Below are 13,863 nucleotides of genomic sequence, written 5' to 3'. Positions count from 1 at the left end.
TTCATATCGTTATTCTATAAACTTTTTTCTATTTTTAAAATCTTTATTTTTTTAAAACCATTTATATGTTTTTGCTAAAAATTAAGACACAACAGATACATTAGCCTAGGCTTGAACAGGGTCAAGACCATCAACATCACTGTCTCTACCTCCACATCTTGTCCCACTGGACCGTCTTCAGGGCAATCACATGCATGGACCTGTCAACTCCTGTGATAACAATGCCTTCGGGAATATCTCCAGGAGGACGTGCTTGAATCTCGTCTTCAGGAGGTCTCACTCTTTACAGAAATATGTCCGTGGTGATTTGTTTGGTTTATTTATTTATTTTTGCCTTATGGATTTGCTTGTAAGCAGATAAGGCACCATGAACATTCCTCTCTATTAATGAAAACCTTATGGTGTTGGGTTCCATGTTTTCAAATTTTTTAAGGAGCTTGATGAGGTCTGAAAAAGCTTCTGCTAATCCCTTCACTGTGAATTTTCTTGGGGGTTTTTCTGTTTCTTCTGCAGTCTCCTTTTCTCTTGACTCTTCTTCAGCTATACATTCCTGTTCCGGTTCTAACAATTCCTCATTCATCAGTTCCTCAGGAACCATGTAGGAGCTCCTGATGTCATTCTCATCCACACCCGGGTTAAAGTTGTTTGCCATCTCAACCAGAGCCCTGTCGGTTTTTGCAACCTTTGCGCTAAAATGTTATGACAGCTACATAACTAGGCAATAGAACTTTTTAGCTGCATTATAATCTCATGTGACCACCATATGCATGTGGTCTGTCATTGACCAAAATATCATTATGCGGCACATGACTGTACATAAAGATAAATATGAAAAACAACAAGTTTCACAAAATAATACTTATCCTATGAGACATACTCATATTTTCTATTTTATTTTGTAAGGTTGATAAATGATTTCACAACCCATTATTGTGATGTGAGTGCAATTTGAGGCACAAAAAAATAAATGTGGTGACTTGCTCTGCTATGTTTAAAAGACCACTCATCTGTCTGTTTTCTGTCCCTCAGAAAATTGCTGAAATCTTTCATTCACTGATGACTTTTCTCTATTTTCTTTTCACTGTATTTCTCTTTTACTTCTTTACTATAATTTTCAGAGGGTAAAAAAGAATAAACACAAGTACTCAATTTGTGATCTTTAACTTGAAGTCCTCTACAAGTATTTTTAAAAACCAGGCTAATTTAAGATCCTTCTGCTAACTATGATGGCCTGAATAGTTGTATTCTGGGACTATCACAGCTTACCAAGACAACCTGGGGAATTAAAAAGTTAAAGTGCTTGTAGTGACCATAACAATCTATATAACAATTCCATTTAACTCTAAAACTAAAAGTAAAATTGGGATGAACTAGATACTTAAATGAAATGGGAATTTCTTTCTGAGAGAAGATTTTAGGAAAGGTGCCTTCTGCAACAAAAACAATCAGAAACCAATTCTCAAATACGTCAAGAAAAATGATAGTTTATAAGAAGTAAAGAGTACTTACAAAGCAAGGCTACTCAAAACGTATTGTACGTGCTCACATTCATCTGGGAATGATGCACTGGCTGATGTAAAACAGCAAAGTGCAGTCTGAAGAACTTGAAGCTGTGGCAAAGGGACCTGCCATCTTCCAGCATAATCTTCAACCACCTGACAGGGAAGCAATCCAAAAAGTAATTAGAGAAAATTTCTCAAGTTTAATAATTTGGATAAAACTTACTAAGTAATTAAAATACCAGGGGTGCCAAAATAATGTATACAAGTGGACACTTTGGTCAACGTTGCTCAAGCAGTAGTTCGCCATAATCAGAAGTGTCTGGATGCTGATGGTCCTCCTGTAACTGCAGAAGTCAAATGTGACTTGCATTAATCTTTTGTTATTGGTATATATTGAGTATTACAATTTTAATACAGTTTTCCTTTCTTAAAATGTGTACACATTTTTTGGCATCCTCTGCATTAGTTAAGCATGAACACAAATGATTTGGAGGGGAATTCCTTATTGTTTATTTTCATGCTATGCATCTGAAAAAAATTAACTATTATCTTTGAAAATGTGGAAAAGAAATATATGAATGACTGTACTGTTCAGCTGCCAAATCTTTACCAAACTTTGTAACACACACTCTTCACCTCCTATATTTAGCTTTTGTCAAAATACCAATTATCAAATATTAAAATAGCCGCTAGACAGCAGAATATAATAATAAAGAAAATTAGAAATGAGTATGCATTTTATCATTATTTATAAGACTGAACTCGAAGCATTCTGGCAACATATGAGTATTAAAGATATAGTGGCATGATGATGATTATGACAATTTAAACTGTACCATATTATGGAGAAGAGTCCAGAATATAATCAGTCTTGGTTCTGTCACTTAACTAGTTTTATGAATTGGGTAGGCCATCTTACTTCTCTATGCATTAGTTTCCTCACCATAAAATGGAGATACTAATGCTTACCTTGCACATTTACTCTGAAGTTAAATTGGGATAATTTATGAGAAAACATTTTAGAACTATCAATTCTACAAAATATTGATTTATATTATATATCTATAAGTGTATATCTATAAAATTGTGCTCTCATATGCAAGACTGCTACATTAAAACAATGTATTATATTTTAAAAATTCATCATATAAAATGGGTTGGCAAACTATGGCCTGCAATCAAAATTTGGTCTGCCCCATTTCTGTACAACCCACAAGTGAAAAATGGATGTTATATTTTCAAATGGTTGAAAAAAAATATTTTGTGATGTGAAAACCATATGAAATTCAAATTTCAATGTCCATAAAGTTTTATTAGAACACATCCAGGTTCATCTATTTACATATTACCTATGGCTGCTTTCTTGCTATAACAGCCAAGTTGAATAGTAATGACAGAACACCTAAAATATTTAATATCTGCCCCTTTACAGAAAATGATTTCCAATGTTGATTTAAAAGCTGGGAAAACTAGAGCAGAGTAAAAAAGCCAAGAACACGTGGTACTCAAGGACTTTTCACATGAATCACTTCCTGTTGGGAGACAATTTTCCATGGGTCTATTTTATTATATTTCTATAGTTTTTCAAAAAGAGGCTTTAACTGCCTTTATCTTTCAAATGTATTTATAGGAAACAATCTTGAAAATTAGAGATGATGTCTTCCTGCAGACTGGTAAGCCTCTTTGCTGTCCAGTATAATTTTGGAGTCGTCTCTCTCTGGATCTAAGGTCAGGCTGATATGCTTGCAGACCAATTATAAAAGCTTGGGGTCCCTCAGCTGTGATGAAAACCTACTTTGAGAGCAGGATCCACATGAGCCATTCCCAACCCCTTTGTGAGACTTGAGGGGCAAGGGGAACCCTCATGAACACGTAGCTCACGCTGCTTGCTGTGCCATGAGTAATCGAGTCCTTTATCTCTCACCCAGGAGATTCATGTCTTCTGCCAGCATCCATGAAATTGTGGCAGGCTTAGATAAACTGTCAGACCCTTCACGATTCTGTGACAAATCTAAATTGCAATACCAGGTTGCTGGCACATGTCTCCAATATTTCTAGGACCACGTGTGGATGAAAAAGAAAGCTAACGAGTATTATCTCTGTGTACTTGTATCCCTTCCATATCTTGTAGTCCTTACTAAATGCAAAGTAAAAACTAGTACTAACTATGATAACCCCAAGTAGGACAGACTTTTCTAAATCACCACGGGCCAAAAAAGAATGGTAGATAAACAGTGGTTCCCTGGTTTTAAACTTTCTCTTCACTGAAGTGTTTGACTACGTTTATTTATTGCCTCTTTTTGGCCACCACAACACCATTTTGGTACCACATAAGAAATAGTCACCTAACAGTCTCACATTTTTCCTGTCTTCAGTCCCAAATACCGTGTTTCCCCAAAATTAAGACCTAGCCAGACAATCAGCTCTAATGCATCTTTTAGAGCAAAAATGAATATAAGACCTGGTCTTATTTTACTATAATATAAGACCGGGTCTTTAATATAAAATAAAATAAAATAATATAAAATAAAATAATAAAATAAAATATAATAATATAATACTGGGTCTTATATTAATTTTTGCTCCAAAAGACTCATTAGAGCTGACTGTCCGGCTAGGTCTTATTTTCGGGGAAACATGGTAGTTCGCCCTAATCTGTATCTACTTACAACCTTATTCACTTCCTATTTATAGGCTGGGTTTATCCTTAGTGAGAAGCTTTCTACCTTTTCAGCTTCTGTTCTCATTGTAGCTTCCCTCACTCACCAACATTCAGCTACTTATACCCTGCCTGATCTAGCTGAGCCCAAACCTAACGCAATAAAAGTCCTTGCGGGCAACACCTACAATATGTTTGCCACAATACCCTTGAAGGGACACAAACAAAATTGGCTGAAATTTGCATAACTTCTTACACGGTTTAATGTCATACCAGACACTGTTAATTCACTATAACATTAACATAACACTGTATTTACTATAACCTTATTTCTTTTAAATATTCCTTATAATATGTAATACTATACATTACATTGCCCTTTTACATTGAATTTTTCTCCTGTGCTGTGAGTGCTATCATAAGCCCTCAGCTAATGAGAGCTGGAAGCTGGACATCACAATCTGAATGTGCTCCACCTGGCCAGCAAGCAACATACCTTCCATTTTTATTTTTATTTTGTATGCTAATAAGTAAAGGTCTTAACATAATGGTCAGAATAATGCTGAAGTTGCTGCAAAGAAAGGAACAGTATTTACGTGGACCTTTAAAATCAATTATTACTACAGTTCTAAATTCTCCAAGAAAATGAACTAAGACACAGAGATCAACATCAGCAGTCCATCAGGGATTGGTAGAAACATTTTTTTTTCCATTTTGAAGGGCATAACAAAGATTACTTCAATGCAATTTACTATAAATTGTAGAAACTATATCAATACTGCTGAAAGAATTTATAGCCAAGGCCAAAAGAATGCCATCACATAAGGTGAGCTGAAGAGAAGGGCAGAGCAAGCTCTTATTGCCAAAGGAAGGTGTTGGAATATTCCAATAATCCTACAGCACTTTCTCAGCACTCATTTACAAGAGCACATACCCTGCTCTAAAAGAGATATAGCTATACTATACACTGTCTGTCTTAATTTACCAAGGCAAATTATTGTGAGAATGAACACAGATTCTTTCTGTCGAAACTGTCAAAACACAGATTCAATATAAACCTATTAAGCTAAAATTACATTCACTATTTAGGAATGTTAAAATACATCATCCAAAGTACTATGGACTGAAATGTGTCCCCCTAAAATTCATGTGTTAAAGTCTTAAACCCCCTGTGACTGTATTTGGAGATAGGGCTTTTAGGAGGTAATTAAATTAAAAGATGTCATCCAAGGGGGTCCTAATCAGATAGGATTGGTGGCCTTACAAGTAGAGGATGAGATCCCTCCCTCTCTCTCTCTCCCTCCCTCCCTCCGTCCGTGTCTCTCTCTCTCTCTCTCTCTCTCTCTCTCTCCCTCTCTCTTTCTCTCCTTCCCTCTCTCTCTCTCTCTTTCCCTCTCTCCCCCCCCCCCCCCGCCACATGCATGTACTGAGGAAAGAGTCCAAGAGAAGGTGGCTGTCTGCAAGCAAGGAAGAGAGTCTTCACTAGAATCCTAACATGCTAGCACCCTGAATCTCAAACTGTGAGAAAATAAATTTCTGTTGTTCAAGCTCCAAATCTGTGGTATTTTGTTATGGCAAATGGAGCTGACTAATACACAAATGTATAAAAATAATACAAATGTAGCAATTTAAGAACCCAAAAAAGAGAACATAAAGTGATCAACTAAAATATAGTTATCTTTTAACTGAGCTTTCCTTCTTTTTCTAAAATAACAATGAAGACTACCAAATACAAGTTTGCCACTGAACAAACAATCCTCTTGATTTCTAAATCCAGGTAACAACAGATAGATCATTAACAGAGTATCAAGCATTACTATATTCTATTAGTTGGCCATTCACATCCCTGTGATTTTCCTCCTTGAATTCTCCTATTGTCATCAACTTGCAATATTTTAAACACCTCACTGACTTCACAAGGGGTCAGTCAAGCTGTTCACTAATGTTAATGCCATCATTTGTTTACAGTGAATCCATCCACTTTTCTAAATCTGATCAAACAAACCAGAAGACACGTTACTATTACCTTCCATTGAGATTCAAAAAATGACTGCAATACATGCCTGTATTAATCTGTTGAACAAAGATTAATACAATCTGTACACTGAATAAATTTGCTAATTTTCTAAATGCCTAAAATAAACATTGTAATAAACATTGTTAAGTCTTTTCCCTACCCCCTTCAGTATGATTATTATTCATTTATACTGTAGCTACTCTCTCTCTCCATATAAAACGTGTGTGTGTGTGTATTTCCTAGTTCTGTCCACTGAGAAGACCTAGGAGCAATGAAGTCCAGTAGCAATATGTACACTTAGGGCCCAAATCTTGGTTTCCAAACACTATTCTCCCAAAAAAGGAACCTGGGCTCCTCAAGTGTAAGGAGATTGGGCTAAAACCCTCCGCCAGCAGGGCTGGAGCGGGAAAAATACAAGATGAGATTGGAACATTTTGTGGTATCAGAAAGTAATGAAGTGTTTAAAAAATGATGAGTTATAAGAACACAACAGTCAATCTGAAAGTGCTCCTAGCAAAGCTGGAACAATTTGAGCAACAAAATCAACAATTTCATCCATGGAACCAGTTAAATATCCATGAGTCCATACGGATACAAATAAATAATCTAATAAATACATAAAGCTTAGAGATTAAACAGCTCTTCCTTACAGTAGAAGCCCAATAAACACAGAACGAAAAAAAGAAATAGAGAATCACCGTTAGGTAAATACACAGTAATGAATGTTGTAGACAAGATCCATGGGTCAGCGTTAATATTAGCGGACAAAAGGAGATCCAGGATTTGTAGTCTCACAGTATCTCCCTGCAAGACATTTATCAACTACAAAGAGATAGCAGCTTTAGAGTAGAGAAACTCCAGACACAAACTGAACCAAGCCATCAAGGTATATTATCATAAATCTGTTGATGCACCAAGAAAGACACAATGGCATAATGCATAAACTCATTCCAAACATGAGAAATCATTAGACAAAACAAAACTGAGGGATATTCTACAAGAAAATTCCTCAGTACTCTTCAAATGTGTCAAGGTCATGAAAGACAAGGAAAAACTGAAGAATTGTTACAGACTGGAAGAGACTAAGTAGAAATAGCTAAATACAAGTGAAATCAGAAAGAACATCCTGGAACAGAAAAAGCATTCGTGGAAAAACGAGTAAATTTTTAATAAGGTCTATAATTTGGTGAATATTACACCAGTATTATTTTCCTGTTGATAACTGTGCTGTTTTCTATAAGTATAAAATTAGCTCAAATTTTTTAAAGTTTAAAAACAAAACTATTTTGCTCCAACCTTTTCCCTCAAATTTCAAGGTTCTCATTTATGTTCTGGATGCTATTCTATAAGTACGATTCTGCATTTACTTTCCCTACTTTGTTACCTGACTACACATCAAGATTTACACTTGCCTATGGATATTTTTTAAGAATCAGATGGAAAAATAAAGCAGATAGGTTGGCAACACTGTGGAAAGAGTATAGGTTTTGGAATTAAACAGACCTGGCTTTGCCATTTACTAGCTGTGTAACATTAGCAGAGCTATTTACTTCTCAGTCTAAGTTTCCTATGAAATGAATTTAATATCACTTTAATCACAGAGTTATTGAAGAATTAAGTAAGATATATATTAAAATCTAGGGTAATTCCCGGCACGTAACAAACAAGAGCTACTACTACTAGTACACTTTGAGAAAATGATGAGATTAGGCTTACTTTGGTAACTATTTCATTGCATCAGTCAGAACTGCTTAGTTATTTGTATCCAAGTGTGATTAATTACAACAAATTTTACTCACTTTTGGCAAGCAGACAGGCCAATAAAATCTATGCAAAAGCTACTGCTGAGCTTCAGCTATTTAGTCCAATACTCATTGACAAATGAAGCATATCCTAGACACAGCAATACAAATAAAATGCTTCATGTCTGAACAGATACCTGAGGATTCTTTTTTTTGTTTGTTTTTGTTTTACACTGAAAATCAAGCTCATAAAGAAAAGCTCTGTTCAAAAAAAGAAGAGTCACTTGTCATTTGACATTTTCTATCATGATAATCATGTAAAGAAGATCTAAAATTAAAGTCATATTAAAAAAGAAAAAAAAACACCAAAATGCTTTAGAAGTAGATTCTAATAAGTTAAAGTTGTTCGGAATCTGCAAAGGGCACAGTCTTTAGTAGCTAGCAACCTAAAACCCACTTCTTTTGGGGGCTCAATAAAGCATACTGTTTTTTCAGCTCACTACTCCTTTAGTTCATATTTCTGTAACATTAAAAGTTTTTAATAGGTTCTGTGAATGTAATAAGACTAAACCTTTTACAAAATGAAAAACAGAGTAAGGATCTCTACATCTTAATATTCCATGTAATCATACTATTAAAAGGAGTCTTCAAGATTATCTAGTCGGAGCTGCCGACCACAGCAGGAATATCCATTACAGTATCATTCCCAGAAGGCTCTCCCCTCCTTGAGTTTTCTGCATCCATATGGTGTAAGGCAGGCCAGGGTCCTTCACGTGGCTGCCTGAGTATCTGCTGAACGACTCCACTTTCCTCTAAAGTTGGTCCAAAGAGGGTAAGCAGGAGGCTCATTTTTAAAGGCTTCAAATAAATTCTGATCCCTGTCAATTTTTCATTTGATTCCAAACTCATTAGACAGTAAGACATTAAATGCTTCCCTCATAAACATTAAAATTGACACACAGACAAGGGAACCCCAAAATATATGCATAAGGAAATCTAGGTTGAAGAAATGTCCTTCTCAACAAAGCCTACAAGCCAGAGAATTAAACTGAAAAGTTGGTTAAGTTCCATTTGGGTTTTATAACACTAGTGTGTGAATGTCTGGCCTTTAAACCATTAATTAGTATTAGTCCTAGATCAGTTGACCTAATTCTGTCCCCCTCTCTCTCTTAATTTTGTTCTCAAAGAGCAGCTCTTGGATTCACGTGACTTGTTCAACCACTTCTGGAGTCACTGTCATAATACGTTCTCAAGTGAGTTTCTGAGATTGAGAAGTATACGAGTATACAGAGGGTGCCAAAAAAATGTATACACATTTTAAGAAAGGAAAAAAACTATTAAAATTACTCTGATGATAACCACTTTGAGCACCTCTTGTTGTAATTGCAGAAGTCAAATGTGACTTGTATACATCTTTTGTTATTGGTATATATTATTACAATTTTAATAGCTTTTTCCTTTCCTAAAATGTGTACATATTTTTTGGCACCCTCTATATTATATATGTAATCAAAGCTGTAGATGTCAAGATTTTATCTGTTCAACAAAGACAGCCAATGGATTTTTATCACGTGAACAGATAAAGAAGGGTCAAGTTCCTTATTAAAAGAGGGCATAAATCAGTTTCTTAGGCTGAAGTAGAAGTGAAACTATTACAAATCCAAAGACCAAAAGGTAAATTTAAAAGGCCTATGCCTCAAACACTAACTTTGGGTACCATGTTTGCTCATTCTCAAGAACTAAATTTGTTTTAAAAAGATGATACACTTACAATTAAAACAGCAGTGGGAGAGAGTTAAAAAAAAATAAAAGGAGGTCATGTTGATTAAGATAGGAGAGAGACTTCCTTAAGAATAAGTTCACTTTTAGAAACTAGGCAGAGGTGAAAAAAGAAATATATATACTAGAACTATGTGTTCTTAAAAATGGAAGTGGGGGAAGTATTTTAATTGTTATTCATAAGGAAGGAAGGATGACTATTCTCAAAGGTACCTAACAGAGGGATAAGAAGGTAACTGTAGGATGGGAATCTCAGAGTGAACCAGATTAGAAATCCAACTATGGCAAGATGCTCTTTTAAACAAATAGAAAATAAATAAGAGCAAGTAAAAAAATCATAACTGAGACGGCCAAAGAAGCTAACATAAAGCCTGTACAGATTTGAAAGGTAAAAAAAACCCTGGGAGATTACTTAAAATACCTGAAGAATTTCAGGTGCATTTCAAATTACTAAAGCATTTCAGGTGCACTTCAAATTACTACAGATACTCTTTGACTTACGATGGAGTTATGTCCAGATAAACCTATTGTTAAGTTGAAAATAATTGTAAGTCGAAAATTCATCCAATACACCTAACTTACCACATACAGCTTACTAGGAGACTACCTTAAATGTGCTCACAACTTAACCCGCAGTGTGTAGAATCACCTAACACAAAGCCTGTTTTATAATAACGTATTGAATATTTCATGTAATTTATTGAATACTGCATTGAAAGTGAAAAACAGAACGGTTGTGTGGCTACTCATCAGTAACATACACCTGAAAGCACACTGGCATATAGATGGGCATTTTGCAGACATGATGGGATGCGAAAACACGCCACCCAAAAAGCACTGGCAACACAATACACTGTAGACTCAGTTATTCAGCCTTGTGATCACATGGGTGACTGGAAGGAGTGGCTACGTGCCACTGGCCAGCACCACAGGAGAGTGTCTTACTGCACATCACTGGCCCAGGAAAAGATCAAAGTTTGAAGCATGGTTTCTACAGAATGCACGATACTTTTACACTGTTTTAATGTCGAAACATCTTAAGTGGAACCACTGCTAAGTCAGGAACCGTCTGTAGTTATTATAGGGAGTAATGTATGATATGGCAGGTGCCACAAAGGAAAGTGCCCCAGCAACTCAGTTAGGTCTCTGGGAGTGAATAAGGAAAAACAACATGGAAAAAAACAAAATAGATCAGTCTTAGGTTTGATGTTGAGCTGGTAATATTTTCTTAAGTCAGTGAGATGAGAGTGGGCAAGATCTATTTGATAATGAATGTTTTCTGATAAATTAAGAATTCCTTGATTTTCATCTCTGATATTACGTAAGATCATAAGAGATAATAAAATAATATTAAAACCTGGACCCAAAAGCAAAGAGAAAGGAAAAGGAAGACAGGAGGGACCTACTTAAGAATGGGCTAAAATGTAAACAAAAACTAGCTATGTTTACCTGAAATAGCATATCTTACTGTTGCTGAAAGGAATATGAGAAAAATGAATGTTTACACAGACAATGAAGTAGAAGAAATTATTCAAGGCCTAAAGCAGTAAAAAAAAAAAAAAGAGTTTAAAAAAAAAGTCTAGAGGAGCAAGTAGCAGAAGAGATATTGTCTTCACTGGGCTCCTATTTGAGCAGACGTCAGAAATATTAAAAGCAGCTTTATTTCAGGTACCCGTTGATAGTTATTATCTGAATAATACAAATATGGGGCACTATAGGAGTGCTTTTATGATTTTAGCTCAATAGACCCAAAACTTTCAGGGATAGTGGCAAAAACCAAGATAGTGCAGGACTAAAAATGTCCCAGCACAAGGTTGGGGACAGAGAAACCCAAAGACAAGGGCAGAACACTGAGGCTGAGGAGATTATGTTTGAGCTTTTATACACTAAAAGTGATACACTCTTTACAAGATGCAGTACAGAAGCTGGGCCACTAAATGAAATCCACACCTACTGCAGCACACAAGTACCAGGACAACACAGAAGAAATGGACATTAAAACCTTTTAATATGAAGGAAATCTAAAGGAGGAAACATCAAGTAAGACCCGGTGCCAAGGGCTGATAGCCATGGAAATTTTTTAACTCTACAAGACAGAAATTCAGATAAAACTTTCAGGAAGTAGATATGTTCGGGTGAAGTGCTCCCACCCCACAAAGAGTATGGTAAACATACAGTGGCACGATTAACAGCTTGAATTTTCCCAGTAAAACTTTAAGTACAAGTAATAAACTTCAACAGCTGGCACAACTGACTGGCACCCTGGTGAGGTTGAAACCAAAACTGATTTAGTAACCTGTTTTCTGTGCACCATCTTCCCTCTGATATCACTAACTCCTACTGGCAAAAATTAACGTGAGTTGAGACAACCAAGACTGTGCAGTAGGTAAACGCTGTGTCTACCTTCTCTCACAACCACATCAAAATGACAACTAAACTATAAAACAACCATTATTGAGAATCGCCTAACGTCAAGCTGAACTGAAGCCTTTCAACTAAGGACGTGCAGAAGCCACCTCCAGACTGGAAGGAAGGTCAGAGACACAGAACGGGCTGGTCTCACACCCACATGTGACCATTAAAGATCGGAACAGCTATTTCGTCTGTGGGGGTCCCCCCAACCCCTAAAGGAGCGAGAGACACCAGCCCCACCCCAGCCCAGGGTCCCAGTGCCAGGGAGAAAAGTCCCCATACTTTTTGGTTGTGAAAAACAGCGAAGCTCGTGACTGAGTGAGACAGTGCTGCACTCCCAGGTGCTCCTCTTAAAGGGACTGTGCGTGGACTTACCCACCAGTGGAATCACTCGCTCTGAGCTCCAGCACTGGGGCAACAGCTGGAAAGGCAGCAGGGACAAATGGTGGAGAACTGAGTTGCCTGGCTTGGGATGGGCGCTGGAGCAGAGTCTCTCTCCTGGACGGGGGAGCTGGCGGAGGCCATTGTTTCTTTGTTCAATCCTCCCCCTTCCCGGCGTGCGAACACAGGTTGCCGCCATTTCTGAATCTCCACTGGTCGCCCCACCTTGGCAATTTGAGATCTGGCCCCACCCAACTTTCCTGCACACTCAGGCCGCTTTCAGTGGCTTTTTCATGCAGGCCGCCTGCCCTGACATCAAGTTGCAGACTTTCCTAGGGTCTCTCAAAGGTTCATGGAACCCAAACCAGCAGCATCTGGCTTGAGCATGTCCTATACCTCTGGCTGAGCAGCCCTAAGCCAGCACTAGTGGCCTTGGTTTGCGGCTTGGCCTCTCAAGGTGTTTCCAAGCTCAGCACAGGCGGCAGATATCTGCAAATTTCTTTCTAGTTCCCACTAGGTGGCCCCAGGTGGGACATGGGCTGTGGCTGAAGTAGACCTACAGCGGATCCCTTCCAAGGTGGTCTTTGGGCTGGCACCCCCCCCCCAGTGGCCAGCTTCAAAACGAGCTGGAGCATCACCTAGCCGTCTCCAAGTACGACATATCCAAGGGGGCAGATTGGGCAGGCACTGGGGTCCTGCTGAGGCAGATCCTGCTCTGTAGGTTCAGCCCCTGCACAACAACTCTCCACTGTAGTCAAGGCCAGTCCTCACAACCAGTGAGCCCAAGGGTCAGTCCCTCACACTGATGTGCAATTATCAACCAAGGCAAAACTACAGGAGGAGGGCAAACACAACCCACACAAGGGACACACCTGGAGCGCGTGGCTCAGGTGACCAGAAAGACTGAGCCATTGAAACCCACAGCACACCTACTACATAACGCCACTCTACTAAGACTGGAAGACATAGCAGCTCTACCTAATACATAGAAACAACACAGGGAGACAGCCAAAATGGGGAGACAAAGAAACATGTCCCAAATGAAAGAACAGAACAAAGCTCCAGAAAAAGAACTACGCAAAACGGAGATAAGCAATCTATCAGATGCAGAGTTCCAAACACTGGTTATAAGAATGCTCAATGGGGCAGTCAAATGGCTCAACTGGTTAGAGCGCAAGCTCTTAATAAAAGGGTTGCCAGTTCGATTCCCACATGGGCCAGTGAGCTGCACCCTCCACAACTAGATTGATGACAACGAGCTGCCGCTGAGATGCCGGAGGGGCAGCCAGATGACTCAGTTGGCTAGAGAATGAGCTCTTAACAACAAAGTTGCCGGTTCAATTCCCGCCTGGGATGGTGGGCTGTGCACTC

General features: G+C 38.0%; 1 protein-coding gene across 3 annotated transcripts in view; it reads right to left on the bottom strand.

The window, feature by feature from the left end:
- Positions 1 to 13,863, bottom strand: part of ZNF654 (zinc finger protein 654) — an 83,226-nt gene that overhangs the window by 51,924 nt on the left and 17,439 nt on the right. For all 3 annotated transcript variants that reach the window (XM_033126133.1, XM_033126140.1, XM_033126150.1), the window contains exon 2: positions 1,510 to 1,655. In XM_033126133.1, coding sequence (XP_032982024.1) covers positions 1,510 to 1,655 — 146 coding nt within the window. The remainder of the gene's footprint in view (positions 1 to 1,509; positions 1,656 to 13,863) is intronic.

Source organism: Rhinolophus ferrumequinum, chromosome 2 (genome assembly GCF_004115265.2).
Source record: "Rhinolophus ferrumequinum isolate MPI-CBG mRhiFer1 chromosome 2, mRhiFer1_v1.p, whole genome shotgun sequence".
NCBI lineage: Eukaryota > Metazoa > Chordata > Mammalia > Chiroptera > Rhinolophidae > Rhinolophus > Rhinolophus ferrumequinum.
This window is presented reverse-complemented; position numbering and strand designations above follow the sequence as displayed.